Consider the following 27,628-nt stretch of genomic DNA (forward strand, 5'->3'; position numbering starts at 1 on the left):
CTAGAGTTGACCTTATTCAGCAGCAGACAATTGATAATGATTCCTCGGATTGCGATGAGACGGGAGCGGATTATGAAGGAGCAATGGATACTGCTATAACTAATGATGGGCAGATGGTTATTTTCGAGCCTCCGAAAGCCATTGAGCATCCAATGCCTTTACAATCAATTCATAGCACTGATGAACTTCCACTTCAGGAGGTGACCGCGACTGCAAAATCCAACTGGGCAGATGAATGTGATTTTGAAGAGGAGTTAACCAAATCTGATAAAGATGATATTGATTGGACCCCGGTTACTTCGAAAAGAAGAAGCGCAACAAGAATAAGAAACAGTAGCAGCTGATGGTTCCTCTGCGGACTTCAGGTAGAACTACCCAGTTACCTCACCGTCTCCGATGATTGCTCTGTTCTGGAACTGCAGGGGCATTGCTAATGCCTCCACTCAGTGACGGTTGCGTAACATTTGTTTTGCTCACAAACCTGATGTTCTGTGTCTTGCAGAGCCAATGGTTAGTTTCAGTTCTCTTCCTCCTACCTTATGGATGAATTTGAATATGCATTTAGTTTTTACTAATCCATAGAATTCTTTGTGGATCTTTGTCACATGTGATACTCCTGTTTCTTTAATTGTTAGACATGGACAACATATTACTTTTAATGTTACGATTGATGATATGGAAGTTTCTCTCTCTACTGTTTATGCTTCTAATTGCCCTATTGCTCGACGTGATCTTTGGGATAGTTTGATTTCAGTTGCTCAAGTTTGTTCTGGCCCTTGGGCAATGATTGGGGACTTCAATGTGGTGCATGGTGCCCATGAGAAATTAGGGCTGCCCCCTAACCGGTCTGCTTGTGATGATTTTAATAATTGCATTGCTCAGTGTGATATGTCTGATATTGTTACTAGAGGTGTTTTTTATACTTGGTCTAATGGTAGAAGAGGCGACCAACGTGTTGAATGTAAGCTTGACAGGGCGGTTGGGAACTTTAATTTTTTCAATGTTTGGACTTCTGTGCATTGTGTTGCTCTCCATCGACACTGTTCCGATCACACACCTTTGCTCCTGGATTGTGCGGTCAACACTAATATTATCCCTCGGTTTCGATTTCTTCAAATGTGGATCACTGACCCGTCTTTACAGGAGATTCTTATTTCTAGTTGGGTCGAAGTCACCCCTCCTTTACATCCCATGCAGCATTTGAGCTATAAGCTTCGATGACTTGGACCAATTATTCGGGATTGGAACAAAAACAGTTTTGGACATTTGTGCATCAAAATTGATTCTGCTGCTAGGGCTCTTTCTGAGGTTCAGGAGCGAATAGCCAGAGAAGGTTTTCTGATTTACTTCATCAGAAAGTGGCTAGGCGCAAATCCAAGATGGGGATTCAGCATTTGAGGATCAACGATGAGCTTTGTTCTGATAGTAGTATAATCGAACAACATATCCTGGGGTACTATTTGGATCTGTTTGCTGCCCCTGATATGGGGAATCAGGATTTTACTATTGTCGGGGACATTATACCTAATTTGGTGTCTACTGCTGATAATGATAAGCTTACGGCTATTCCTAATCTTGAGGAAGCTAAAGCTATTGTTTTTCAGATGGATGATCAGAGTGCACCTGGTCCTGATGGTTTTATTGGGGCTTTCTTTAAAACTTATTGGGATATTGTCGGTGCTGATGTTTCTGCTGCAATTTATAGTTTTTTCTATACTGGTTGGATGTCTACAGGCTGGAATTCTAATCTCATGGTGCTTTTACCTAAGGTGTCAGATGCAATTACAATTGATCAGTTCCGTCCCATTGTCCTGAGCAATTTCTGCTTTAAGATTGTGACTAAAATCCTTGCTGCTAGACTTGCTATCATCGCTGAATCTATTGTTTCTCCTCAACAATTCGGGTTTATTAGAGGCCTCTCTATTACTGATTGCATCTCTGGAGCCTCTAAAGGGGTTAACCTTTTAAATAAATCCACATTTGGGGGCAATATGGCTGTTAAGGTGGACATCAGAAAAGCGTTTGACACTATTGATTGGGATTTCTTGATGGAGGTTTTGGGTTCTTATGGCTTCAGTGATAAATTCAGAAATTGGGTGCGGAACATTTTTAATTCTTCTAGAATCTCTATCCTAATTAATGGGGCTGCCAAGGGTTATTTCTCGTGCACTCGTGGTGTTCGACAGGGGGACCCTCTTTCTCCTTTGCTTTTCTGCATCGCAGAAGACTTTCTAAGCAGGCTTATCACGCGGAGAGTGGATATTGGGGCAATTCAGCCGTGTATGTATTCCAGGAATGTAAGTTTTCCTAGCCATCTTTTATATGCAGAAGATGTCATTTTGTTCCCGAGGGCCACTACATGCAATGTTAGAGCAATGACGGATATTTTTCATATTTATTCTACTCTTTCCGGTCAGAACATTAATGTGAATAAGTCCACTTTCTTTGTGGGGAACACCCTCTCTTCCTCTCGGGTTCTTAAGCTCCGGAATCTGATGGGGATGTCTCAAGGAAGCTTTCCGTTCAATTATTTGGGGGTCTCTCTTTTTCTAGGTACACCTAAAAAGTGTTGGTTACAACCTACTGCAGACAAAGTTATTTCTCGTTTTGGGAATTGGAAAGGTAAATCTCTCTCCATGGGTGGCAGGCTTGTTCTTATTAATTCGATAATTAGCAGCTCCTTGCTTCATTCCTTTGCTGTTTATCGTTGGCCCCGTTCTCTTCTTAAGAGAATTAATCAGGCTATGCGGAATTTCTTATGGTCCGGGGATATTTATTCTAAAAAGTTAATCTCAGTTGCTTGGAGTACGGTTTGCACTCCTCGGTCTGCCGACGGGTTAAATGTCCCTAATATTGCCAACGTCAATACGGCTATGCTCTATAAATTACCTTGGCGGGTTCTTCATGAGGACAATTTGATTCCTAAACTGTTAAGGGGTCGGCTTCTTACTGGGAACAATATTCCTAAAAAAATCACCGACGGCTCTTCCATTGAGGTTTCTCTTCGTTTCAGTCTCATTGTTGTACGGAATAATATTTTTTGGAGCATCAGTGTCAATTCCAGACTTTGTTTCTGGACTAATAATTGGATTGTCCCTAATATTGCCACTCAATTGCAAATTCCTCTCTCTGCGCAAAATGTTTTGAAGGACAAGGTCTCAGATTTTATTGTTGATGGTGATTGGAGACCTAACCTGTCGGTCAGCGCCAATATTGCTCTCTCTTAACTAGGTTCGCATTGGTAGTCAGGAGGATGATGTCTACGTCTGGAAACCGAGCTCAAATGGGATTTTTACGGTGAAATCTGTTATGTCTATCATTCGTCCTTCCCGTTCAGTTGATTGGGCGCGTTTCCTTTGGAAAGAATTTTTGCCCCCTTCAAGATCTATTGTTTGTTGGAAGGCGATTTTAGGGAAGCTTAGCACTATAGATTTATTACGCGAAAAAGGTCTCATAACAGCTTCGCGTTTCCCTCTATGCGAAAGGAGTAAGGAATCCATCGCTCATATTTTTCTTCATTGCCCGTTTTCTTCACAGGTTTGGTGGAGTATCAAGGATGCTTTTGGGACCTCTGTTAATTGCACCTCGGCTATTAAAACTTTAATTATGGAATTCGGCCATTGTTAGGGGTTTTTGGACTCTTTGGAAGGTTAGAAATGATAGCGTCTTTAATGATATTAAACCTTCTATTATTTTCACATTGAAGGCTATTTGGAAGTGTGTGAAGGAGGCTAGCATTGGGATGAAGGGATATATGCACAATACCGTTCTTGATAAGAACATCCTGGACAATTTCGGAGTCAAAGGCATTGCTTGGCCGGTTCTTACTGTTTTCTCTCTGAAATGGCAGCCCCCTCCTCAGTGGTGGATTAAAGTTAACACCGACGGGGCAGCAGGCTTGACGGGAGCAGGCGCCGGTGGAATTTTTCGGACTTGCCGTGGTTTTCCTTTAGCTTGTTTTGTGCATCCTTTGGGGAAACAAGAAGCTTTTATGGCTGAGTTGAAAGCAATCACCATTGCTATCCTCAAAGCAGCTGAGCGGAATTGGTTTCCTTTGTGCGTTGAGAGTGACTCAATCTATGCGGTTAAGTTACTGAAATCGAGATCGAGAAATGTTCATTGGAGTCTTCTTTCGGATTGGTTGATTTGTCTTGACATTATTCGTACTCATGCAGTTCGAATTTCTCATGTGTTTAGGGAGGGGAATGCAGTTGCAGATTGTCTTTCCAAGTTTGCTGTCACACCTACCTCCGACTGTTGGTGGAACTTTTTTCCTTATTTTTGCTCTAATACTGTGTTTAGAGATGCAAATAGGACAGAGTATTTTCGCTTTGTTAAGTAGGCATTTGCCTTGATTGTATTGTACTTTTCTTTTTTCTTTTTAATAAAGTTTTTTGGTTTCTTGGTCGGGGTTTGGTTGCTTGGTTGGTGCCAACCTAGTTGGGATTAACCTTCTTCCTTCCCTCCTTGAAACTCAGTTTCACTAAAAAAAAAGCTGTTTTTTAGGGTTGGAAATTAGCTAGTTAATTTCAAAAAGAGTTTCCGTTTTCAACCTATATTTCTTTTTTTTTTGAAAAAATTCTCAACTTATATTCTTTAATTAGTCAAATTCTCAACTTATATCTCTGAATCCCCGAACTGGACTGGACTAAAATTATGGGACAATTCAATTTTGGAGATTTATTCTTTCAATTCAATCTTGGAGATTTCCTTTTATTATTCTCCGAATTTCAATCTAATACTGAAGATTCATGAATCCCTGACTTGGATCGAACTGTGTCCAGCCCTACTTTCAGTTAGTTAAATCACATTAAATTTTTACCTAATATATTGTCTAATACTTGTATTTTAATAATATACTGTTTAAGCTTTAACTTTTGATCTATTCAACAACTTAGCCTTTGTTTGGGAGTTTGGAGGTTAATGGAGGTGAGAGTTAAATGAGGTAATGGAAAGGGAAGGGAAGTGATGGTTATAAAAGTTAAAAATTAACCTTGTTTGAGAGTTTATGAGATGTAAATGAAGCTAAATGTTTAACTTCGTTTGAGAGTTTAAATCTGGAGGGGAATGAATGTTAAATTTACTTTACAAAAACAAGAAATTTTAAAAAAGTTTACGCTTACTCTCATTAACCCCTAATTTGGAGGTTAGAGTTTGGAGGTTAGAGGGAGTAAATATTTAATCCCATTAACCTCCATTTACTCTCATAAAATAACTCACAAACAAGGTTAATTTGATACTTAACCTTCCATTACTTCCATTTACTCCCATTAACCTCATCCCTCAAATATTTGAATTCTTTAATAGTTTAATCTTTCTATAAAGGACTAAACCGTTAAATAGAACATAAATTAAGGAAAAAATAGTATATTATTAAAATATAAAGATTAAATAATATGTTTAGTAAAAATAGAGAGACTAATAAATTATTTATCCAAAAACTTAAATATTATTATATTTAGTAAGATTTTATTTTGATGGGATAATAAATATTAGATTTAAAACAGTTATTTCTGTATACGTTATATTGAATAGAAATCGGTCTCGTTAGAACAACAGCCGCGATTGATCACAATCGCTAAAGGGATATAAATATATTAGTCCGTACACACTGGTATTTGTCTCCGCAGTCCGCACATAGACAGTGAGTCCGTACTCTTTGGCTCCAAGTCTCTCTCTCTCTCTCTCTCTGCTTCATTTCGTTCATTTTCTCTCCTTTCGAACACGTTGCAGTTGCCAAAATCTCTGCAACTTTCTCGAGAAAACTACGTGAGAAAATGTGTTCATTTCCAATTATATAGTCTGATTCTCATATTATTTTTCTATTGAGTATAGAATACGGATTTAATTAGAATTGACACCTCGAAAATCGAGTGGGGATCAGTGTTATATCTAGATTATTGAAGTGTGTATCCTACTCAAGTACTACAATGCACCAATATACACCGTATACGAGCTCTAATTTGATTTTTCTTTTTCCCTTTCATGTGAAAAAAGAAGATTTGTCGTCTATTTTAGGATTTTTAGACTTTTAGGAAAAGTCACATTCATAGTACCTTTTTTCTTGTGTAGAAAATGATGAGCAGTACGGTTGAGGTTCGATGTTCAACGCCAGAATCAAGAGCAGATCACAAGTAATTTATTCTTGTTTTGTTCTATTATCTTTTAGTTTTTCAAGCTCCGAAACTGTGATTATGCTATCGAATAATGTTGGTTGCAGAGAAAAAACTATAGGAAGGGAAGAAAACGTCTAATTGTTTTACTTGCTTTTTTTTTTCTCTCATTATTTTCTGTTTTTATGCATATTATTTAGAATGAACAGGAGATGGTATTTTTGTTTCGTCTGCTGAAGATTGCTTTTGTGTGCGTTTTATTGTGCAGGCGGCTAAACTTTTCATACTCGAGAGAATTTCTTTTGCCTTTAGCTGAGTTAGCTGTATGCAAGAAGTTCCCAAGCAGTTTTGATTCATCAATTATGTGGTAAAATATGTACAATAATTGCGCTGCGAGATGCCTTGTTTTGTTGCGAATAACATTCTGTTGGTCTTTTAGGTGCATTATTTTTTACTTTATTATATTTTAATCGTGGAACAGTGAAATCGAGGATGCTTCTAGTGGTTCATCATCACCACCTAATTCAGGTATTTTTGTTTCAATCATTATTAATTAGTTCAGGCATGTTGTTTCTATTCCTTTATCAAAAATTCTGACAAGACTTGTTTAATTGTGGCCAATTTCTGATTATAATAATTCCCAAGATTTTAGAGGAAAAACCGTACTTCAAGCATTATTGTTATTTCTTTGCGAGTCTCGAGTCTTAGATTTTAAGAGAGAATATGCATTAATCAGCTAGGAAGATATGAGCTAATTGTTGTAAGTGGAGTTTAAAAATGAATCATACTGCAACTGCACAATATCCTGATTAATGCAGCGTTACACATGCTTCAGTAATGTGATGCTATACATCTTTTACTGTAAAACAGAAGCTGGCAGATGGAATGACGATCTATTTCAACCTTTGCTGCCTGACAATGGAATTTTGGGGCAGGGTTCTATACTAAAAGAGCCTATATGTTTTCTTGGAGTTTCTCCTCCAATGACCCAAGGAATTGGTTATCATCTAGACAGCCCATATGAACTCATCAATGCCTTGACTAGTGCTTCACAGTCATGTAGTGATCCAGGTTTGTGCTCATAGATTTTTGCTGTTATCAGCTATTTCTGTTTATGTAAATAACGGTTATAGTATTCTTCTGCCAAACGTATTAGTTGCTTATAAAGGAAAAACCGTACTTCAAGCATTATTGTTATTTCTTTGCGATTCTCAAGTCTTAGATTTTAAGAGAGAATATGCATTAATCAGCTAGGAAGATATGAGCTAATTGTTGTAAGTGGAGTTTAAAAATGAATCATACTGCAACTGCATAATATCCTTATTAATGCATTGTTACACATGCTTCAGTAATGTGATGCTATACATCTTTTACTATAAAGCAGAAGCTGGCAGATGGAATGACAACCTATTTCAACCTTTGCTGCCTGACAATGGAATTTTGGGGAAGGGTTCTATACTAAAAGAGCCTATATGTTTTCTTGGAGTTTCTCCTCCAATGACCCAAGGAATTGGTTATCATCTAGACAGCCGATATGAACTCAACAATGCCTTGACTAGTGCCTCACAGTCATGTAGTTTTGTGCTCATAGATTTTTGCTGTTATCAGCTATTTCTGTTTATGTAAATAAAGGTTATAGTATTCTTCTACCGAACGTATTAGTTGCTTATAAATACTTTGAAGTTGTAGTAAAACTTGCTATGGTTCAAAGGGGAGTCTAAGAGTCTTGTACTGATCTAAATTTCTGGTAGGAAGACAAAGACTGAGCTCAAATTGATTTCAAGCTCATCATTAGCTGATATTTAGTGTTGGATGAATCAAGCTATTTCCCATTATCTCTACTTCATATAATTTTCCATTATCCATCACGGTTTATGTTGAAGGAATGTGGAGAGCATTGAGAAGGGCACAATGCTCTGTCACATATGCCATGTCATATTGGTGCGCTGTTCATTGCATTGCTTAATCCTTAGGGCTCCATGCTTTCATGTTGTTTATATCTTCTGCACATGTAATATGGAACCATCTTGTCGTGATGTAGATTCTGTCAGATTGGATGTCAACCTATCTCAACATTCGAAACATAATACTGAATGTGGACTTCTGGGGAGCGATGCTCTTTTGAGCCACTCTGGATATCTATCAGCCCCAATGGTTATAGGCAGCGGTTATTATCTGGTCAACAATAGCAGCGGTGATCTTCTGAGAAACCCTGGATGTCTAGCACGGGTTTCTGCCCCAATGGTTCAAGGCAGCCATTGTTATCCGTTCAACAAATGTGTCGGACCAAATCGGCCTCCACATCCCTCTAAGGTGTGACTACTACTTTGTGTTCTGGTGCTGATGTAGTAGAACAATCAATCAATAGCTTCCTTGCTTGTACTATTATTGAAGCACTATTCACATTATCTCAACAAAAGTAATAGTTAGATATATATATATATGTATATATATATATATATATATATATATTTGCCTAAATGTTGCTACTAGTAGTTATTAGATGTGTCTAGCGTGCTGCACAGTACTTTCCTAGAACTTCCTTGTATCTTCCTACTGTGTTGTGTTTTTTCAGTTTCCTTCTTTAAAAGCTCGAATAAAATACATAACGTCCAATGAAAATAATGCCCGTCTTTCAGATGAATCTTCATTCGAGGAGAGTGCATAAAGATGTATATAGTTATGTACTGTTTCCTTCCTCCGAGTGTCCAAGTATGGGGAGCGAAGAAGAGGAAAGGACTGGTAAATTCTCTGTCATATTTTGCCGTTTAGTAGATTTATTCTGTTAATTCTTTTCTTTGTGATTCCATCCATATGGATTCACCGAGTATTCTAAGTGCTAAGGTGAGGATAAACTTTTTTAGATTCATTTGAAATGACAGAGGAAACAAATAAATCTAATGAAAGGAAGCAAGAGATCGTTTCAGATGAGCATAAAGGAAAGTTGGACTCAGATGCTTCTAGTTACCCACATGATTTCAGAAATGATGAGATGATTGTGAACAAAAGGGATCAATCAAAGGAAGTTGTGGCATCCTTGGCTCCACATAATGCAAGTTATCCTTTCCACACTTCTGTAAGCATCTTTAAGAAGGGTTTAGAAACAAAATCCTTGAACCATTCTCCAATGCAAGAGGTATTGGTTTTATTGCTGCAAATTGAAGACATATTATGAGTCTTTTTTTTTTTTTTTTTTTCTTGTTTGTTTCTAAAGCATGTCTTAATGCTTGATGTTTTAACCAATTCATGCATGATCAGGCACATTATTGCTTTTACCACTAGCTCATGCTCATATCAAAGTGTCCAAAGTAGGAACTTACAATGCGAGACATAGCAATAATAGTTATTATAGCTCAACTAAATTTAGCTTCTACATTACAGTTAGGTAATTATGGATTTCCGGCTAGTGACGTATACAGGATTACTCGGTTGGGGGGTGATTTTACATGTGCGCCCGTAAAATTTTTTTTTTTTTTGCTAAATCGAACTTAGGGTCAAGGTGGTTCCGGCGGCCAGTCCCCAGGCTCCCCCTGTTTTCGGCTGGACATTGATGGAGAAGGAAGAAAATAACCTGCTTAAGTTAATAAAAGCCTCCAATTCAAACTACGTAGAGTCAATTATTTGGATACCATTTCTCCTATCCTCAAACAACAATATAATAGATGATTCCATATCGATATAATATATAATAGGTGTTTTTCTTAAGAAGAATGCCTTTTAAATTACATGCCTACTTTTTAGCTGGTTTGTATGTTTGAAAAATCAATGTCAAGGATGAACTTTCTGCTGCTAGCTTAATCATAATTCTGCTGCTTGAGCGTGATATTTCTAATTTTAACAGAAGTAATTTCACATTTACTATCTGACATCCTGAAGTTGTACTTCGTGGCAGAATTGTGCAGAAGAGATCAACTGCTGCATGTTATCCTCTTCCAACTTTGTTGATCTGTTTATTGAAGAAGGTATGTTGTATTAAAAAGACACGGCGTTGGTTTTGCTATACCTTTCTAAATTAGTACATGAGCATATAAGGCCACTCTCTACTGACTATTTTACATTTTGTAGAGCAAAATCTAGCAGGTGGCATTGCGAATGATAAATCTGAAGTGCATATACAATCCAACAGAAGTGCTAACAAACACGAACCAAGAAGCTTTTCTTCTGGAAGAATTGATCATAAAACTGCTATAACTTTAGGCAGTGTTGAGCAATCTGAGGGAAAGGGAGGCAATTCTGACTCTGATGTTGATAAAAAATGCGATTCTGTCTACATATTTGATGAGAAGGAAGATGCAACTAATGAAATTTGTCTTCCTGATGAAGGCAGTTTGATCTCATTAGATGACTTGATCTTTCCATGGGATTATGTCATGACACCAGATAATGATGATCATAAACCAACTGTTTTCAATCCAAACATCCCTGGGAATATAGCTTTGGCATCTGTTAATCCAGTGGATTCAGAACCTTCTTATGACAATATGCAACAAGAGAGATCTTTCTCACTTTTTCATAAAAATCCAGGGATGTCATTGTTCCAACATTATGAAGTCAGGTATCAACAGAATGACCCTCCTCGACAGAGCGACTCCTCTATCAATGTTCCTTCCAAGAATCCCCCGGCCGAGTCAACTAGGTTTGACAGTTCTATCATGCGTCCTTTACCACATCAGGTGGTATTTCCTTGTGTTTCTCCTCACCAACTATATAGAGTACCAAGTATTGCACCATCTGATGATTCAATCAATGAAATGGTTAGCCATTCGCGACATATATTTCTTTTTTTTGAAAATTTCCCAACTTATATTCTCTAATTAGTCAAATTCATATTAATGCGTATTTTCAGTTACTTAAACCAATTAAATTTTACCAAATTTTTTTAAAATGATAAACAAAATATTTTGCCATGTATCTTTTCCAGTTACTTAAACCACATTAAGTTTTACTAAACATTTTTTTAAACAATAAACTAATAAATTATTTGTATCTTATCTACATCAAAACTTTTAATATGTAACCAAAAGGTTCGCTTTGAAAAAATAAGTTACATTAAATACTTGAAAATAAAAATAAAAATTTGATGTTAGTGAGAACTAAGAGCATCTCCAACCCTCAGATATGAAGGGCTGGAAATGATGAATTGGGGAGAGTTGGCAGTCCAACCAGAATTAATAAAATAATAATGTGATAAATTAGAGGTAAAAAGCAGTTGAAGTAGAATAAAGTATGGAATATACTTTATAGGGAAGAAATTATATAAAGGGTTGGAGAAAAAAATGGAGATTGGGGATAGAAATATAGAAAATTGGGGATAGAAAAGCCAAAATATGAAAAATTTGCCTTAGATGCTTAGTTTTTTTATTAGCTTAGTTTATTTCTTTTTAACAGTTGGAAATTAACTAGTTAATTCCAAGAAAAGTTTCCATTCTCAACATATATTTCTTTTTTTGAAAATGTTCTCAACTCATATTCTTTAATTAGTCAAATTCAAATTCATATTAATGTGTATTTTCAGTTACTTAAACTACATTAAATTTTACCAAATACTTTTTTTTAAATGATAAACAAAATATCTTATCATAAACCAATAAAATAGTTGTATCTTTTCCAATTACTTAAATGATATTAAATTCTACCAAATATTTTTTTTAAACAATAAACAAAATATCTTATCATAAATCAATAAAATAGTTATATCTCATTGTATCAAAACTTTTAACACGTGTATCAAAACTCTTAGTCTCCAAATATTTGAATTATTTAATAATTTAATTCTTTTATAATGAACTAAACCGTTGAATATAACAAAAATTAAGGAAAAAAACATCATATTATTAAAATATAAAAATTAATCAGTGTGTTAATAAAAATATAAAGAGTAATGAATTATTTATCCAAAAACTTATGATATTATTATATTTAGGAGATATTAGATTTAAAATTGTTATTTTTTTATACGTTTAAATTTATTTTTCCATATTGGCTAGATTTACATATTATTCCTTAAAAAAAATAGAAATCTGCCTCGTTAGAACAACAGCCGCGATTGATCACAATCGCTAAAGGAATATAAATATATTAGTCCGTACATATTTGTCTCCGCAGTCCGTACACACCTGTGTTTGGATTGAAAACAGTTGGTTTATGATCATCAGATTATGACATGGTGTGCCAAGTCTCCCCCTCTCTCTCTCTCTTCTTCATTTCGTTCATTTTCTTTCCTTTCGAACACATTGCAGTTGCCAAAATCTCTGCAACTTTCTCGAGAAAACTACATGAGAAAATGTGTTCATTTCCAATTATATAGTCTGATTCTCATATTGTTTTTCTATTGAGTATAGAATGCGGATTTAATTAGAATTGACACCTCGAAAATCGAGTCGGGTATCAGTGTTATATCTAGATTATTGAAGTGTGTATCCTACTCAAGTACTACAATGCACCAATATACACAGTATACGAGCTCTAATTTGATTTTTCTTTTTCCTTTTCATGTGAAAAAAGAAGATTTGTCGTCTATTTTAGGATTTTTAGACTTTTAGGAAAAGTCACACTCATAGTACCTTTCTAATTTTAACAGACAAGTAATTTCACATTTACTATCTGACATCCTGAAGTTGTACTTCGTAGCAGAATTGTGCAGAAGAGATCAACTGCTGCATGTTATCCTCTTCCAACTTTGTTGATCTGTTTATTGAAGAAGGTATTTTGTATTAAAAAGACACGGTGTTGGTTTTGCTATACCTTTCTAAATTAGTACGTGAGCATATAAGGCCACTCTCTACTGACTATTTTACATTTTGTAGAGCAAAATCTAGCAGGTGGCATTGCGAACGATAAATCTGAAGTGCATATACAATCTAACAGAAGTGCTAACAAACACGAACCAAGAAGCTTTTCTTCTGGAAGAATTGATCATAAAACTGCTATAACTTTATGCAGTGTTGAGCAATCTGACTCTGATGTTGATATGAAATGCGATTCTGTCGACATATTTGATGAGAAGGAAGATGCAACCAATGAAATTTCTCTTCCTGATGAAGACAGTTTGATCTCATTAGATGACTTGATCTTTCCAGGGGACTATGTGTTGACACCAGATAATGATGATCATAAACCAACTGTTTTCAATCCAAACATCCCGGGGAATAACGCTTTGGCATCTGTTAATCCAGTGGATTCAGAACCTTCTTATGACAATATGCAACAAGTGAGATCTTACTCACTTTTTCATAAAAATCCAGGGATTTCATTGTTCCAACATTCTGAAGTCAGGTATCAACAGAATGACCCTCCTCGACAGAGCGACTCTTCCATCAATGTTCCTTCCAAGAATCCCCCGGCCGAGTCAACTAGGTTTGACAGTTCTATTATGCGTCCTTTACCACATCAGATGATATTTCCTTATGTTTTTCCTCACCAACTATTTAGAGTACCAAGTATTGCACCATCTGATGATTCAATCAATGAAATGGTTAGCCATTCGCAACAGATAAATCATACACACAATTTTAACCGAACCTTTCGGGGTCTCTATATGCCAAATCCAGGTATTTAAGTATAACTTTGGGCTTTGCATATGTTATAACTGCTGCTTTTAAATCTGTTTGTCATTTGGTTATTTCTGCTATTTTTAGGCCATAATACACCCTTTGGGACAGCACAAGCAAAGCAGGTGCACCCGCGCAAGCCATGGTGGAGAAATATATGACGAACTATAGGAATGATGTCTTGTTGACAGGTTTCAATAAATTTCGTGAATACTCTATTGCACATTGCAATTTACAAAATTCGAATTGATTGATGTAATAAGCGGGACTACACTTTGACACTATATTCATTGTTGTTTTTTAGTAAAAAAAATGATTCAAAAATGGAATATTCCAGCACCTTTGCTTTCAATTTTCATGACAGGGGAACTATTTTGGTTTTGGTAGAAGATGTCCCCACTTCTTTTGTAGCTTCTGTATGGATTTTTTTACACTACGCAGCTTTGCTTAACCCTGAATATGCATGACATGTTTGCCCAAAAAAATACAAACAAACAAAAAGCGATTTGTTTTCTTTTATTTGCCCTTTATTGATGAGTTCCCTTCCGCTGCCAAATCTGATACTTCATAAATTACACTGAGTAAATTACACTCATGATCCTTTAACTCTGATTTTTCTTTAGTTCTTGAAATTCAAAATTATACATAAAATTCATGAATTTTGTTAGTTAAAGTGCAAATGATAGTAGACCAATTTGATCATATAACCTTTTATTATAGAGCTGATGGAAATGTTATTCTAATCAATTTTGCTTTATGATTTTTTTTTTAGTTTTGAAGTTATTTACTGATTCGCTAGAAGATAGAAACTAGTATAGAGAAAAAAAAAACTCCAAAAATGGTGGTTCTATGGAAAATTTGATTCTAAACAATTTTAAATTTTAGGACTTTTCGATTTTGAATTTTCAGTTACAATTTACATATTTATATTAGTAAAAGATAAAGTTTATGAACTTTTATAGGCACGTTTGACATTGCTTTTTCATGCCTTTTTATGCCATAAAAGCATTTTTTCTAGCTACCATTTGTTTATCGGAAAATATCGTGCAACAAAATATTTTTTTTTATTTTTTGATGTTTGTTTGCTAAGGAAAAATAAGTCAACGGAGGATTTTAGTAGTCAATAGCAAAATTTATGAAGAAAGTGAGGAAAGTGTTGTACTATTTTGAAAAGATTAAAACATTTTTGAAGCTATATTCCATTCTTTTTTACCTAGTAGTCACCCATATTTTTTTGTGGGTTTAGCCAAACAGCAGAAAATATATTTTCGAACACAAAATTTTCTCTTACCTAATATTTTCCAAAACACAATATTTTTCGACAAAAAACAGAATTTAAAAGCAATGTTTGGAAAATGCAAAATCGTTTTCTTTAAATGTAATTTGTAGCTTTTGGAGAAAGCAGCCGTCACAACTTATAAGAAAAACTGATGTTAATTTTTTTGAACAAAAATATTATGACCTAATATATATTTTTTAATATTTTTTTTTGTACACTTACCAATAATTTATGCGCTTTTTTCTCAACACTTTTTGCATAACATGTTTTTTTTTGTTAAACCATCCGGTACTCCGAACCACATTGGCCGACTAATCCGGATTCGGGGCGGGTCCAAGGATTACAGTATTTAAACCCCTCCCAATCGCCGTTGTGGGGGATCGATCCTGAAACCGCCCTACCAAGCGCAGCCCCATGCTACCACTGCGCCAACCAACGATTGGTTTTTGCATAACATGTTTTGTTAGCCACAATAATACCAAATTGTCCTATATCCACTTTTGAAGTTCAATAACTATAAAAACAATAATAAATTGAAGAGCAATAATATATAATTCACCGTATTTCACTTTCAACACCAATTTCTGGATATGGTACCAATTTCTGCGCAATGAAAAAGTTTGGTCGCTAATTTGTGTTTGCACTTTAGCGTCCGTTTATAAGGTCGCAAATGTTAGCGATCAATCACATAAATTTGGTCGCAAATATTTAGCAATGGGTTATTTAGCAACCGATCCTATGAGGTTGTTAAAATCTCACTATTCTATACCATAGGGTACAACTAAAGAATAAATATATATGCTAAGAACATAATTATAGGCATAATTATAGGGCTTGATTTTGTAAACTCTTGGATATTTATACTCTCCTTCATCAATAGAAATCCTTAAGAATTCCATCTCTATTACCAAAAGGTGTGTCAAGAACCCACACGTCTTGTGGATCCAAATTGGGAGTGTGTGCTTCTCTATTTTAATCCACACATCGTGGACTTTCAAATCACCAGAGCAAAAGTTGCTATTTCTAAAAATTAATCTCACATGTCGTGTGGACTTTTTAAAAGAATCATACGAATCAACCTTGTCCTATCTCCAGCTGACTTCTAATTACAACTTTGTCGCCATTATTTACAACTCCTACTATCAGCTTATTTACAAGCTTGCCACCGCTTTATCTTTATCCCATTTTACCCTTTTATCTAACTAGTGATGTATTTATGTTTTATGTAATTTAATAATTTATGTTAGTAAAGATATAAATTCATCTCTTTCATGCCATGAACACCATCTTTTTAGGGATAAGGTGTAAACACACCCTAATGTTTACATCGAGAAGCAATTTTACCCCTAACGTCTAAAATGATGCAATTTTACCCCAACGTTGGCAACCAAGAGCGATTTAACCAATAACGTTGTCAAGTTGGGTCAATTTGAGAAATAATTCATCAAACTGTCTCTTTGGTCATGAATCTTATCGTCTACATTTCACATGTAAGTCACTTTATCACTCAGCAGTAGTAACAAATTATTAACATATAATAAAGATGTGATTTTTTTTAAAAATAAAAAATATACTGTCTTTTGTACGAGTTGGACAAAAAAAAATTCAAAATATTTCGCCGAATTTATAAATATTAATCTTCAATTCTATTATTAAATCACGTAAAATATGAAATCTTCTTTTTAAAACAAACCCATATTGAATTGATGTAGAATAAGGAATAAAATATTTGTGTTTTATAATAATGTCTAGAAATAAACTAATTGCTCTTGGCTACCTAAATTGCAAGCATGAAAAGGGGAGCCTTCAATCTGAATCGCATATCGGACTTGGAATCAGCCCGAAAATTCATAATTTTGGGAACATCGCGACACTGGACGATGTGATGCAGTTCTGTTTGGACTAGGGGCGGAGACAGGGACCCGACCCCTCGGACGAGTAGTTTCGGCCCCCTGTCTCCACAAAATTTAAGATTGTGGTGATTCTGGTCTTCCTGTTTCCAAGAAATTTAGCTCGGGTGTTATATTAGTATCCCAAAATCAGCCCAGGTCCCGCTAAGTCCTTTCTAAATCCAAAATTTTAATTTTTTTTGGGCGTGTTAGGCCCTCTTCTCTAAGTCCAAATTTCTAATTTTTTTAGGCCTTCTCTAAATCCGAAATATTCTATTAGACACCGATTTGTCAAAAAAAAAAAATTTATACACCACGTGTAAAATCGGCCCCCCAACCGAGCAATCCTGCATTCGCCACTGGTTTGGGCTGCAAAATATTGAGTTCCCAGAGTATTGTACAAAACATATATAGTTCCTGAAATTCCTGAAGGTTTTATGGGCTTGCGGTTATTCTCTGCATCTTCTGCTTTAAGCTATTGCTAGTATCTTTTATTGGATATTACTTGATTAGGAAAGTTCTAAACTTTTTTCACATCCCATTTTCATGTTGATGTCTAAACAATTTTCTGTTTGATGGATTTGCATAGAAACTAATTACTGATGTGACATTTTACATGGCTGCTCTACTTCCTCATATTTACAGTTAGAATCAATATGAACAGGCTCATTTGGCTCAAGAACATTGAAAACTGATGAAACAATAAATAATCCTTTCCAAAACAATGTACAAAAAGAATCTGCTTTATCTCTAGCTGGTCCGAATAATATACAAGAGAACTCTCAACTTCTTTATCATCTCCATTGTAGGGTTTTTTTGGTTTTCTCACCGTTGACTGATAGTCTCTGATGAAGCTGAAAGCGAGTTTTTTGGGCCACACCCGAAAAGGTAGAGGGTTTTCTTCCAAGTTTTTGTAATTGAGGTCGTGTCAATGGAACCTTAGGATTTAATCTTGCCTCTGTGCCGCTAGAGCATGCAGTATTTACCCCTCCTGCTACCGTGCAGCTAGAAACCAAACAGGAACAGACATAGCACGCAGTCAAATATTATTCAGAGTCCACACTACACCAAGTGTGTGAAGAGCTTATTTATAAATATCACTACAAAGTGATTTCTAAGCAACGTGGCATGCCACGACTCTTCTAAAGCTTTTTCAAGACAAAACATTTGATACTTTCTTTCATAAATTCAAATTGGGCATAGAGGTCTAGCATAACACCAACTCTATCTAATGCTTGTACTACCTCTTATGATGACTGACAATTTGAAGGAAGTAACAATATGTGAATATATATTGTATAGAACGAAACTAGATGAAGAGAACCACAACAAGAAGCTAAATTCTACTAGGGTATTTCCGTACCTTATGCAAAAAAAAAAAAAAAAAAAAGAGAACCACATAAGGTACGGAAATACCTTTGTAGAATTTAGCTTCTTGTTGTAGATCAAGTCTCCTACCGAACTCTTACTCTTTGGCTTAAAATTTGTTCCTACATTGAGCTGAGTTCCTGTGGAACTCACCATTTCGAGAATACTAACATTTGGTTGCTTAGACAAGGCTTGTGCTTTCATGACAACTCTCTTTTTGTAGAGAGCTTCAAAGAAAGCTGTCTTTTAAATGACATAATCAGGAGTAAAAGTTGGTTAGTTAACTTCTTCCAAATAGTGATCATGAAAGAAAGTTGACATCTTCTCACAAGCTAAAGTTTGGGACATAAATTTTCCAAAGGAAATTGATTCCATAATCTTCAGTCTTGTATAATCTTGTCAAATTTGAAAACAATTAAAGAAATGAGACCCTTCATCCGAAATAGAGCAACAAAGAGAAACATAACGTTAAGGAATAGAAAGAAGGAAGAGTTAATGTTTTTCTGTCTAGAACCAAAGTTGAATATGAGGCTCACAAGTGTCATGTAAAAGTCGAATTCAAAGAGAAAACTTTCCTAGCATAATTCAATCTTTAATTGTCTCAAAAATAGTATAACTCAAGACAGGCATGCAATGTTGTATACAAAATTAATTTCCCTTCCGGCTACTCCTATCAAGCTCTAATCAATTTAATAATAAGAAAAATTTCACCAATTCAGCACTCAATTTGAAAGAAAATGAGATGGTAAGAAAAATCATTTTAATAATCAATAATCCTAATTCACTAGGCCATAAAATTATATATATATATATATATATATATATATAATCAAATATGAAATATAGTTAATAAACATATAAGAACAAACACGACAACTTAATTAAGAAAGAAGCTTGCAATTTTATCTTGTTTTTGTAATATAATAAAAAAGAAAAATATTAAGAAAAACATAAGCCTCTTTCAAAAATTAAAAAATATAATTCAATAAAATTTAATAAGCAACCTTAATTGATTAATTGTTATATTGTTTGATTATAAATAAATATGCTTAAATCTTTTACTTGGGACACATCAAAGTTAACAGGAACTGAAATTCTTAAGAGGTTTTAAGGATATGGGAACATATTATCGTAATAATAGAAGCGTCTAATTTCTACTTCAGCTATTACCAAACCGTTCTCGAAGCTTTCAATTCTTAAGCCACAAGTGGACGAAGCTCTAAAGAACTTCGATGGCCAAATAGGAGACATGATATCATGTAAATATAAAGAATTATATGTGTCCTTATTAGGAAACACAAAAACGTATGGAAAAAGGAGAGCCTTCAGATCAAACCATGCCAAGACATAACTGGTAAGACACGTGAGCCAATAAATGGTGTTCCGAAACCATTCCAAAAGAGATCCCTGATTTACACCTAGAATCCAGAGAATACAATTTTGACACAAGACAAACTGCCTCCACTACACCAAGCATTCGAAATGTAGAGGTTGTCACATGTCCTTGAAATTAGTTCATGATTGCTGCCACAACTACTTCAATGTTTCTATACTGATTTTTATTGAAAGAGAGAGAAAAAAAAAAGCATATTTCTCACCATCAGACACTGATTTCATTCCAATTCTATCAAATAAAGCATCTGCAACTCCTAAACATGGTTATTTTTACACCTTTTACTTTTACATATCAAATTCTAGATCATTTAAAAAAAAAAAAAAAAAAAAATACAAGAGTCCAAGTGTGTAAAATAGAATAATTATATTATCAGATCTCAAACTATGACAGAAAAAACATACATTCCATTTGAGCAATGTATTGACCTACTAACTTTGTTGGAAAATATCTCAAACTTGAATACAGAGTGACTCTAAGATATACAGTTATACACTCGCAAGGTAACTTCTGCTCTGTTTTATTTTCCTTTTCTGTATTTCCTATATATACATGACACCAGAATGATGATGCTATGATAGGATTTACTTACAAATGATGGCAGAAAAACAGAGGGCAACTAATAACAAGAATAGATAGCAGATGCCTCTAATAGCTGGCAGCTGATGCTTTCTAACCGTAGCCTATCAGCCGGGCACAAAATTTGGCGAGAAGTCAGTCAGCATTGGAAGGCTAAACTAATGGAATTCAGGCACATCTTGCATGAACAAGTATCATTGCTCCTAAAATTACGCAACATTCTGTTGTTGTCGGTCGTTTTTAGGGGCCTTGTTTGCTCCAATTGCATCGGAATCCATGTCATAGGAAGAAAGCAACCTTCTCTGTACCATCGATATCATGAAATGTAGATAGATAATTGATTAGCTTATTTTATGCAACAGAGCATATCAAAGAGAACAAATGGCATCATCGCATGAAAATAAATAACCATCAAAATCATGCAAAGGTTCGATTCTGATTATTCCTACTGCAATTGGACCCTACCAGTTGAATACGGGAGCACCAAATGCACAGGTCAGGCCCCCTGTTGCTGTTTTGTTAACTTTCCATCATCATTTAGATATGTTTTAGCAACTTATTCTATCAGATTCTACTAAATGAAGCAGAAACGACCTAAGAAAAGCCAATCAGCTAACCATCAGCAAAAAAAAAGTCTAAAACAGAATCCAAAAATAAGGTTGATATGCAAGTTAAAAAGCCACCATTTTTACTGCAAGACAATGTGCACAAGTAGCTATTTTTCTAATTTAATACAGAAACGGGAGAGTGATGGATTTTACACAAGCATGGAGACCAATATAATCTAGTAAACAGCAACTTGGAAAGTATCTAGTTTGTAGAAACACCACTTACATGATCCTCAAAATCAGGGCTTGTCAAATTGACAGAAAGATTTCTCATCAACAGCAGCACCTGAACAAGTACCACATAGTGCAAGTTTTCGTCAAAATTATATTCTAGAATATATAATAAGACCAATAAATTTACAGCTAAACATAAAGCAACTAATAAATCCATACGATGTAAAGGTTTGAATGAGAACACACCGTTTCAACATCTATAGGATCCATTTTTTTTAGTCTCTGCAGATGCCCAGTAGCATTTGGATCAAATACACTGCCCATAAATGTATATACTTGAACGAAGTCAGGAAGAACTGCAAATAAAGAGTCAGTGTGAGTGCCCTCAAGTGCTTGAGTAAAATGAAGTATAAATATAATTCTAGACAAGCTATTTTAACCGTCATTCTTCATGCCTACCAAAATGAAAATGTAAGCTTAAAAAGGGAACAAAAGGACAGCAAATATCCAACATACAAAAAAAAGGTCCGGATTTTCTTACATATCAAAGTCTAGATTAATTACATGACAAGCACGAGACAGATTACACACGTCACTCGTCCTAAAGATACCATAGGATTGGGAATAATGAAAATCTGAAAACAATCATAATTTGGTATATATTTGGCATCAGGAAGAAGGCACCTCCTACTTTCCATATGTAAACTTAAGACAAGGCATCAGGAATTACATCTAGACTATCAAGTATCAATCAAGCTTAAACACAGATAGACTCCTGGTCAAGCTTAAATACAGACAGAAAATGTTAGTAAACATTATTCCACTGCTAAAGGGCCTTATACATGATTGCATTGCCATAGCCTCTTTCTTGCTTTGTGCCTCCTCTTGTTAAAAGGACATGCCAATGAACGAGTGTGAGGTCAACATGGATAACCGTGTCCATTCAAGAATATAACAGATGCAATGCCCACGTACAGATGGACATTATCAAATACAAGTGTTGGATTTTAGAGCCAGGTACATTTTAAACTACATCCTATTTTAATCCAGTGAACCTTGTCTTCCATGGCCAAATAGTGGGAACAATTAAAATCCAGTCTGAAACAATTATAGTTGTGCCATTATCCATTTACAAATAAAATAAACATGAAGAAACAAAAAGGAAAACTCACCTCTCAAAGGATGGCCATGATTTCCCAGCTCAATGGGTTCTCCAATTTGTTTTGTCCTAGGAGTACTTTCAGTGCTACTGCAACAATTATTTGCCCCAGCATTTCCTGCAAATCAAAAATAAATTGAAAGAAAATGAGACGAGAAAAAAAAAAGTTTTCCAAATTGTTATTCGGAAAAAAAGGATTACAGCCACGAACCTTGTGTTTGATTTGATAAACTTATTGATGGCATATTATTTGTCCAGGAAGCTGCAGCAGCAGCAGGAGTTATAGGGTTCATTGGGATTGAAGAGGGTTCAGGTCTGTGAACTGGTTCAGGAAGAGCAGAGGATGATTGCAAGGATCCTGCAAGTTGTGAGAGCAGTGGAGCTGTCAACAAGATAAAGTTATATTAGTCTAAATAATACCAGAATTACTAGACACACGTAAAATGCACCATTCTCACCATTTTTCGAGGCTTTCTGAGGATATGGATGAGCAGCTTTCCTCTTAGGCCTAGGGGGAGGAAGGTGTTCGTTGGTTCCATTCTTCTGAACCTTGAGAAAATATTTCTGCGCATGACTACGTATCTGCAAAACAACACTTCCCATGTTTAACATTGGTACCAGTGCCAACCAACACTCTCTTTCTTTATGAGGGATTGCCGAATGGAGGAATGGGGATAAATCAATACAAATTCAAGTTATGATGATAATTCAAATTCATTAAGAAAATAGCTTGAATTATTATGCAAAAAAAAAAAAAACTCATGTCAACAACCAATTTTTGAGAAAAGGAATCAAGTTACTGGTGTAAACATTCAACTCAATCAATTAACAGTAAACAACCACAATATTGTCATCAACGGATACCAGAACATGATGAGAGTTATGCAAGTGAAAATAAAAAACAGGGTACCAAGAACCAGAAAAAAAATATATATATATTTTCGGGAAATAGCTAAAATTTCATTATTGGCATACCTGTATAACAGTTTTGGACCCAATGAATGCTTCAATTTTTTTCCAGTCCCGGTCAAAGCTGAAAAGAATCAAAGAAACAGAACATGAGCATGCATAAAGAACAAAAGGAGGGAAAGTTACAACCATCAAGATTCCTATTCCAGGAATTGTCAATAAATTTCAACTAGAGAAACTTTCTAACAAGTGAAGTCACAATTATGAGATTCTTCAAAAACAATATTACGAAGTTGAAATGCTGCTTCTGGAATTATTATGCAAAACAAACTAATATCTGTTCTCTAGCTCCCATAATGTTGAAGTACTCATATGGAAGCCACAAAAAGTATTTCATTGCTCAGGGTGAGATGGAAGGAGGACTGCAGCTCCAACTTATTCTGACTTCTATTGTCCAACATCATTTTTACCGCAGGTATCTGCCTATATAATTTATAGCTTTAATCACAATATACAATGCATAAAACATTTATCGACTAATGGTAGAGAGGGTTTCTGAGTCAGAATTAAAAATTCAGTCTCCATATTCTTTAGTGGCTGACAAAAATTTAGTACATTGCATTGAACAAAACTATGTTGGTTATTATTTTTAGGCAGGATACAGATACAAATTGCAAATATGCAAGAAAGCAACAGAAACAAGCCTATTTACAATCTCGAGTAGATAATTAATACATCTGATTCAACAGCCTGAAGTTTAAAACACATTGGCACATAATATAACAACACTGTGCCTACATCACAAAAATTTAAAATCGAGAAATAAGCTGCAACACTTCTTCGCTTCAATTTTCTCGTACTTCTAATTAACAATTCAAGTGAACTCGAGCAATACTTACCTAAATCACCTACCTATCTCAATTAACAGCATGAATTCACATGAAAGTGTAAACAAGAACAGACACATAACCGAAGCAAACCCTAACATAATGAAAACTAAAAAATTTCAATAAATTGGAGAAAATTGAGATTTACAGCTGGAGAGCTTCGAGGAACTTGTCGTGTTCCGGTTCAGTCCAGCTCTCTCTGGACTTGGTGATGGTGTAGGGTTTTCGGATCTTCTTACTCAGATCCTCAGACGAAGAAGTAGTGGATGCTGTAGCGAAAGGTCCTAATCCGGATAAGGCCATTCCATTCGGATCCAAGAAGAATCCTTCAGGCGGGTTCGGATTTTTCGAGACCATTATTATATTTGATGTTTTTGCTTTGATTTGAAGGAGAAATGCGGCTTTTTCCAGAGACACGAGAGGTTCTTATAGGCAGTATAATCAAGACGTAATCTGATGCTTTCAGCGTTTAGGTGAACATGGAGCCTTGGCGTATAAGAATACGCCACGTCACTAAGTTCCTAATTTCCTCGAATTAAATGAAGTTAATTTTGCCACCTTTTTTTATCAAAAAAAAAAAAAAAAAAAAATTGCCACCTTTTATTTGGCAAAAGCCATTTTCTAACCATACTAGTAACATTTATTTTGTAAGTCTCACAATTTGTTCTTAATTAACTACTATATTTTGTTGTTAAAAAAAAAAAACTACTATATTTATAATTTTAGTTCATTTTTTTTTATAATTTGTTCAATTTTTCATGTATATTTTAAGTGAATTCTCTCTTAATTAAAATTTTCTGTATATATCAAAATTCGAATTCAAAATCTAATTTAAACGATAAAAAACCTTTAATGACTTAAATCGATTTTAATCAATAAATGATGACACACTAATTAATTGAATCAATAAACATATGATATAAGTAATGATACACCAATTAACGGAAAAAAATAGAAAATATGCCTATCAAATTTAATATCAATAACTAAATTATGTAGAAATTATAAGTATATGCATTAATTAAAATCAAATAACTTATTAAAAAATTTAAACAATGTGGATTTTGCCACTTCAATTTGAAGATTTTTTGAAAAAAGTTAGTAGTTGAACAATTTTTTCGGTATTTAATATGGAGGTAAAATTTAAATTTTAGTATTTTATTGCATTGACTATTGAGTGCCAGAATCTTAATACTCCAATTCCAAAATCATCAAATTAGTCAATGTCCACTAATTGAATAAATTAAACTTTTTTTAGGAGTGTTAGATATAAAATTCTCAAATAATTGTGTAGCTTTTTATATGAGGCATGCGAGATATTTGTATTCTAAGTAGGTACCGGCATCTGGCAAGTTAATTAATTAATTAATTAATTAATAATAATAAGGTCTAATACAAATATTGCAACTGCCACTCAACTTTCAATTGTAATAACTTACCCTTCAAACTTATCCAATCGTAAAACAGAACCTCAAATTGCTGATATGGATTACAATTGAAGAAACACGTGAAATATAAATGATGCAACGCTCGTGGAATGTGATAATCAGATCTTTGGACCCAAAAAAAATCAGTATTTAAGTAACCAAATCCTCCATTCTTCTTCTTCTTCTTTTTGTTATTCCTATCCGTTTTTTAGTGATTTCTTGATTCAAAGTTTTGGGATATTTATATGGAAAAATAGCTTCATTGAAGATTTCATGGCGTGAAACGAATCTGGGAAAACATTTGTACAGTTGCTTCAAGTACGGGGTAAAAAAAATCTCAATTTGGGGTTCTATTTTACAATTGAACAAGTTTGAAGGGTTATGTTTTACAATTGGACAAGTTTGAAGAGTAAATTGTTACAGTTGAAAGTTGGAGGCGCAGTTGCAATATTTGGACAAGTTTCAGGGGTTATTTGTGTTTTAGGCCTAATAATAATTTAAAATATGGGGAGCATTAGCTTAACATGGAGTCTAGGGCACCAGAACACTGCTCATATATAGACTATAGAGAATGCTGAGGCGGCGAGAGGTCGGTCGATAAAGGGCGAAATGACGGAGTAGATAAACCTCCACATAATGTAGGACACGTGTCCTATTTGGTATGGAATAATACATGTTGACAGTGGCCAACAGTAATGCCACACCATCTGCTAAATAAATATCCATCAAACACATATACTCAGATATTTTTTTATTGTGGGCCATCCAAATTACAGAGTGCCCTTTTTTCCTTTGATATTTTGTTTTTTCCTTTTCGCCCTTGTATGGTATCTTTCTTTTTCTTGTATCGTTTTCAGAATTGTCAAATAAATATCATTTTTTAATCCAGAATTTAAGATTCTAATTTAGATGATTAAAGTTTTTGTGATAATTTTTAGATTCTATTCGTTTATATTTTAAGTTTAATTTCATATAAGAAATAAAAGATAAATCATTTATGAATTTATGTATGTTGGAATTATAGTCGGTTTAAAATTTGTATCAGTCTATAACTGAAAAAGATTGGTTACGGCCGAATTAAAGACTAAATAAGATTTGAGGCATTTTGGTAAAAGATCAAAATATCCATCACACACATCTGATATCTAATATAATCTTAATTTGTGGTGTTTAATTAATTTAGCACTATATATTTTACACTTTATCTATTAATGTCTATAAATAAGCTCATAATACAAGGATAAGATGGATATGTGAATTTGTATTTTCTATTTCAGATAAATTTGTATTTTTTTTTTTTTTGAACTCTGAGATATATTGTTTATCAAACTGAATTGCATCAACAACCAGCTTAGCATCAGATTCGAATTCAACATTCGTGTACTTCATAGTAGGAAGTCAAATCATGCTCGTGCGTAGAGCAAGTGCCTCAATTATTTTATACCTAGGATAAAACTGCTACTACAAAATAGGAATGCTCCAACTTCATCTCTAATTATTGCACCCATACCGCTGCTCTTTAATTCCTTGAAGATGGCTCCCTCAATATTACACTTAACTGAACCGGAAGCAGGTGGCTTCAATCTCTGATTAGCCAATGTATGCACTGGGAATCTGCTGTAAGGGGGCGCTGCTGCTTGGGGTATGTCACAGTTGTTCGGACGGGGTCGACGGTGTTCCGGAATCTGGCGTTGCTATTCCGCGTCGTTCGTTGTAAGCGTTGCACCTGTCGTCTCATGTGTCGTTCCGTCGATTTGATGATGATGTTGCCGTCGCTCGTTACTGCTGCAAGGTAAGAGTGATGCGGGTTCGACAAGGGCGGTTTGGATCGGTTGCTAGGATCCGTCGTCAAGCTGCTGCATCTCAGTAATGGTGTCACGAGTTCGTTGATCCGGTTGTCTACTTTCTCTTAGCGGTGCACCTTGGTGATAGGCCCTCCAATCACGAACCTCGTCCATTCCTATCCGCCAACTAGTATCCACCAGCCACCAAATCATATGCCATAGCACTCTATTTCTGTGGTCCCAAATTGTCTTCAAAGCACAGCAAATCCGGACAATGGTATCCTGGTTTGAACCACATATCTCTTTTAATAGCCAATCAGCAAAGTTCAGATCGTCCACTTGTGGTGCTGAAATTCCAACTATTCACCAAATATCACCTGTAAAGCAATATTCAACAAATAAATGGTTATCCGTTTCATCCTGCTCAACACACATCGGGCATTCAATTGTGATAGGGACTCTTCTTTGGGCCAACCATGTTCGAGTTGGTAAACACCCCGTATAGATAC

The 27,628-nt window shown here is 35.0% G+C and overlaps 2 protein-coding genes across 3 annotated transcripts; one reads left to right on the forward strand and one right to left on the reverse strand.

Moving 5' to 3' along the window:
• The first annotated feature begins 6,011 nt into the window (after positions 1 to 6,011).
• Positions 6,012 to 13,970, forward strand: LOC136222718 (uncharacterized). Its single transcript, XM_066010473.1, has 12 exons — positions 6,012 to 6,134; positions 6,382 to 6,480; positions 6,595 to 6,641; positions 6,984 to 7,184; positions 8,155 to 8,426; positions 8,753 to 8,855; positions 8,996 to 9,249; positions 10,006 to 10,075; positions 10,179 to 10,867; positions 12,747 to 12,816; positions 12,920 to 13,663; positions 13,751 to 13,970. Exons 1-12 carry the CDS (start codon positions 6,076 to 6,078, stop codon positions 13,822 to 13,824), a joined length of 2,682 nt encoding a protein of 893 aa, XP_065866545.1. The 5' UTR covers positions 6,012 to 6,075; the 3' UTR covers positions 13,825 to 13,970.
• Positions 13,971 to 19,939: 5,969 nt separating this feature from the next.
• Positions 19,940 to 24,315, reverse strand: LOC136224731 (protein REVEILLE 6). Of its 2 annotated transcripts, none has more exons than XM_066013147.1 (8): positions 24,057 to 24,315; positions 23,088 to 23,145; positions 22,571 to 22,694; positions 22,324 to 22,470; positions 22,126 to 22,230; positions 21,200 to 21,309; positions 21,006 to 21,065; positions 19,940 to 20,473 (listed from the first exon to the last, which is right to left on the reverse strand). In XM_066013147.1, the coding sequence occupies exons 1-8, from the start codon at positions 24,263 to 24,265 to the stop codon at positions 20,381 to 20,383; spliced, it is 906 nt and encodes a 301-aa protein (XP_065869219.1). In that variant the 5' UTR covers positions 24,266 to 24,315; the 3' UTR covers positions 19,940 to 20,380. The 2 variants fall into 2 exon arrangements, with proteins under 2 accessions (XP_065869219.1, XP_065869225.1); XM_066013153.1 differs by having other exon boundaries at positions 22,324 to 22,494; positions 24,057 to 24,314.
• Positions 24,316 to 27,628: the final 3,313 nt, after the last annotated feature.

The sequence above is a fragment of the Euphorbia lathyris genome, chromosome 1 (genome assembly GCF_963576675.1).
Source record: "Euphorbia lathyris chromosome 1, ddEupLath1.1, whole genome shotgun sequence".
Lineage (NCBI taxonomy): Eukaryota > Viridiplantae > Streptophyta > Magnoliopsida > Malpighiales > Euphorbiaceae > Euphorbia > Euphorbia lathyris.

Bases quoted from the DNA above. Each gene is read 5' to 3' on its own strand.
- LOC136222718 (XM_066010473.1), top strand. From the start codon at position 6,076: ATGATGAGCAGTACGGTTGAGGTTCGATGTTCAACGCCAGAATCAAGA. The intron at 10,868-12,746 runs GTTAGCCATTCG...ACTTCGTAGCAG, and splicing joins ATGATTCAATCAATGAAATG to AATTGTGCAGAAGAGATCAA. The intron at 13,664-13,750 runs GTATTTAAGTAT...TGCTATTTTTAG, and splicing joins TCTCTATATGCCAAATCCAG to GCCATAATACACCCTTTGGG.
- LOC136224731 (XM_066013153.1), bottom strand. From the start codon at position 24,265: ATGGTCTCGAAAAATCCGAACCCGCCTGAAGGATTCTTCTTGGATCCG. The intron at 22,495-22,570 runs GTGAGAATGGTG...TCTTGTTGACAG, and splicing joins TCAGAAAGCCTCGAAAAATG to CTCCACTGCTCTCACAACTT. The intron at 21,310-22,125 runs GTGAGTTTTCCT...CTTTATTTGCAG, and splicing joins TCATGGCCATCCTTTGAGAG to TTCTTCCTGACTTCGTTCAA.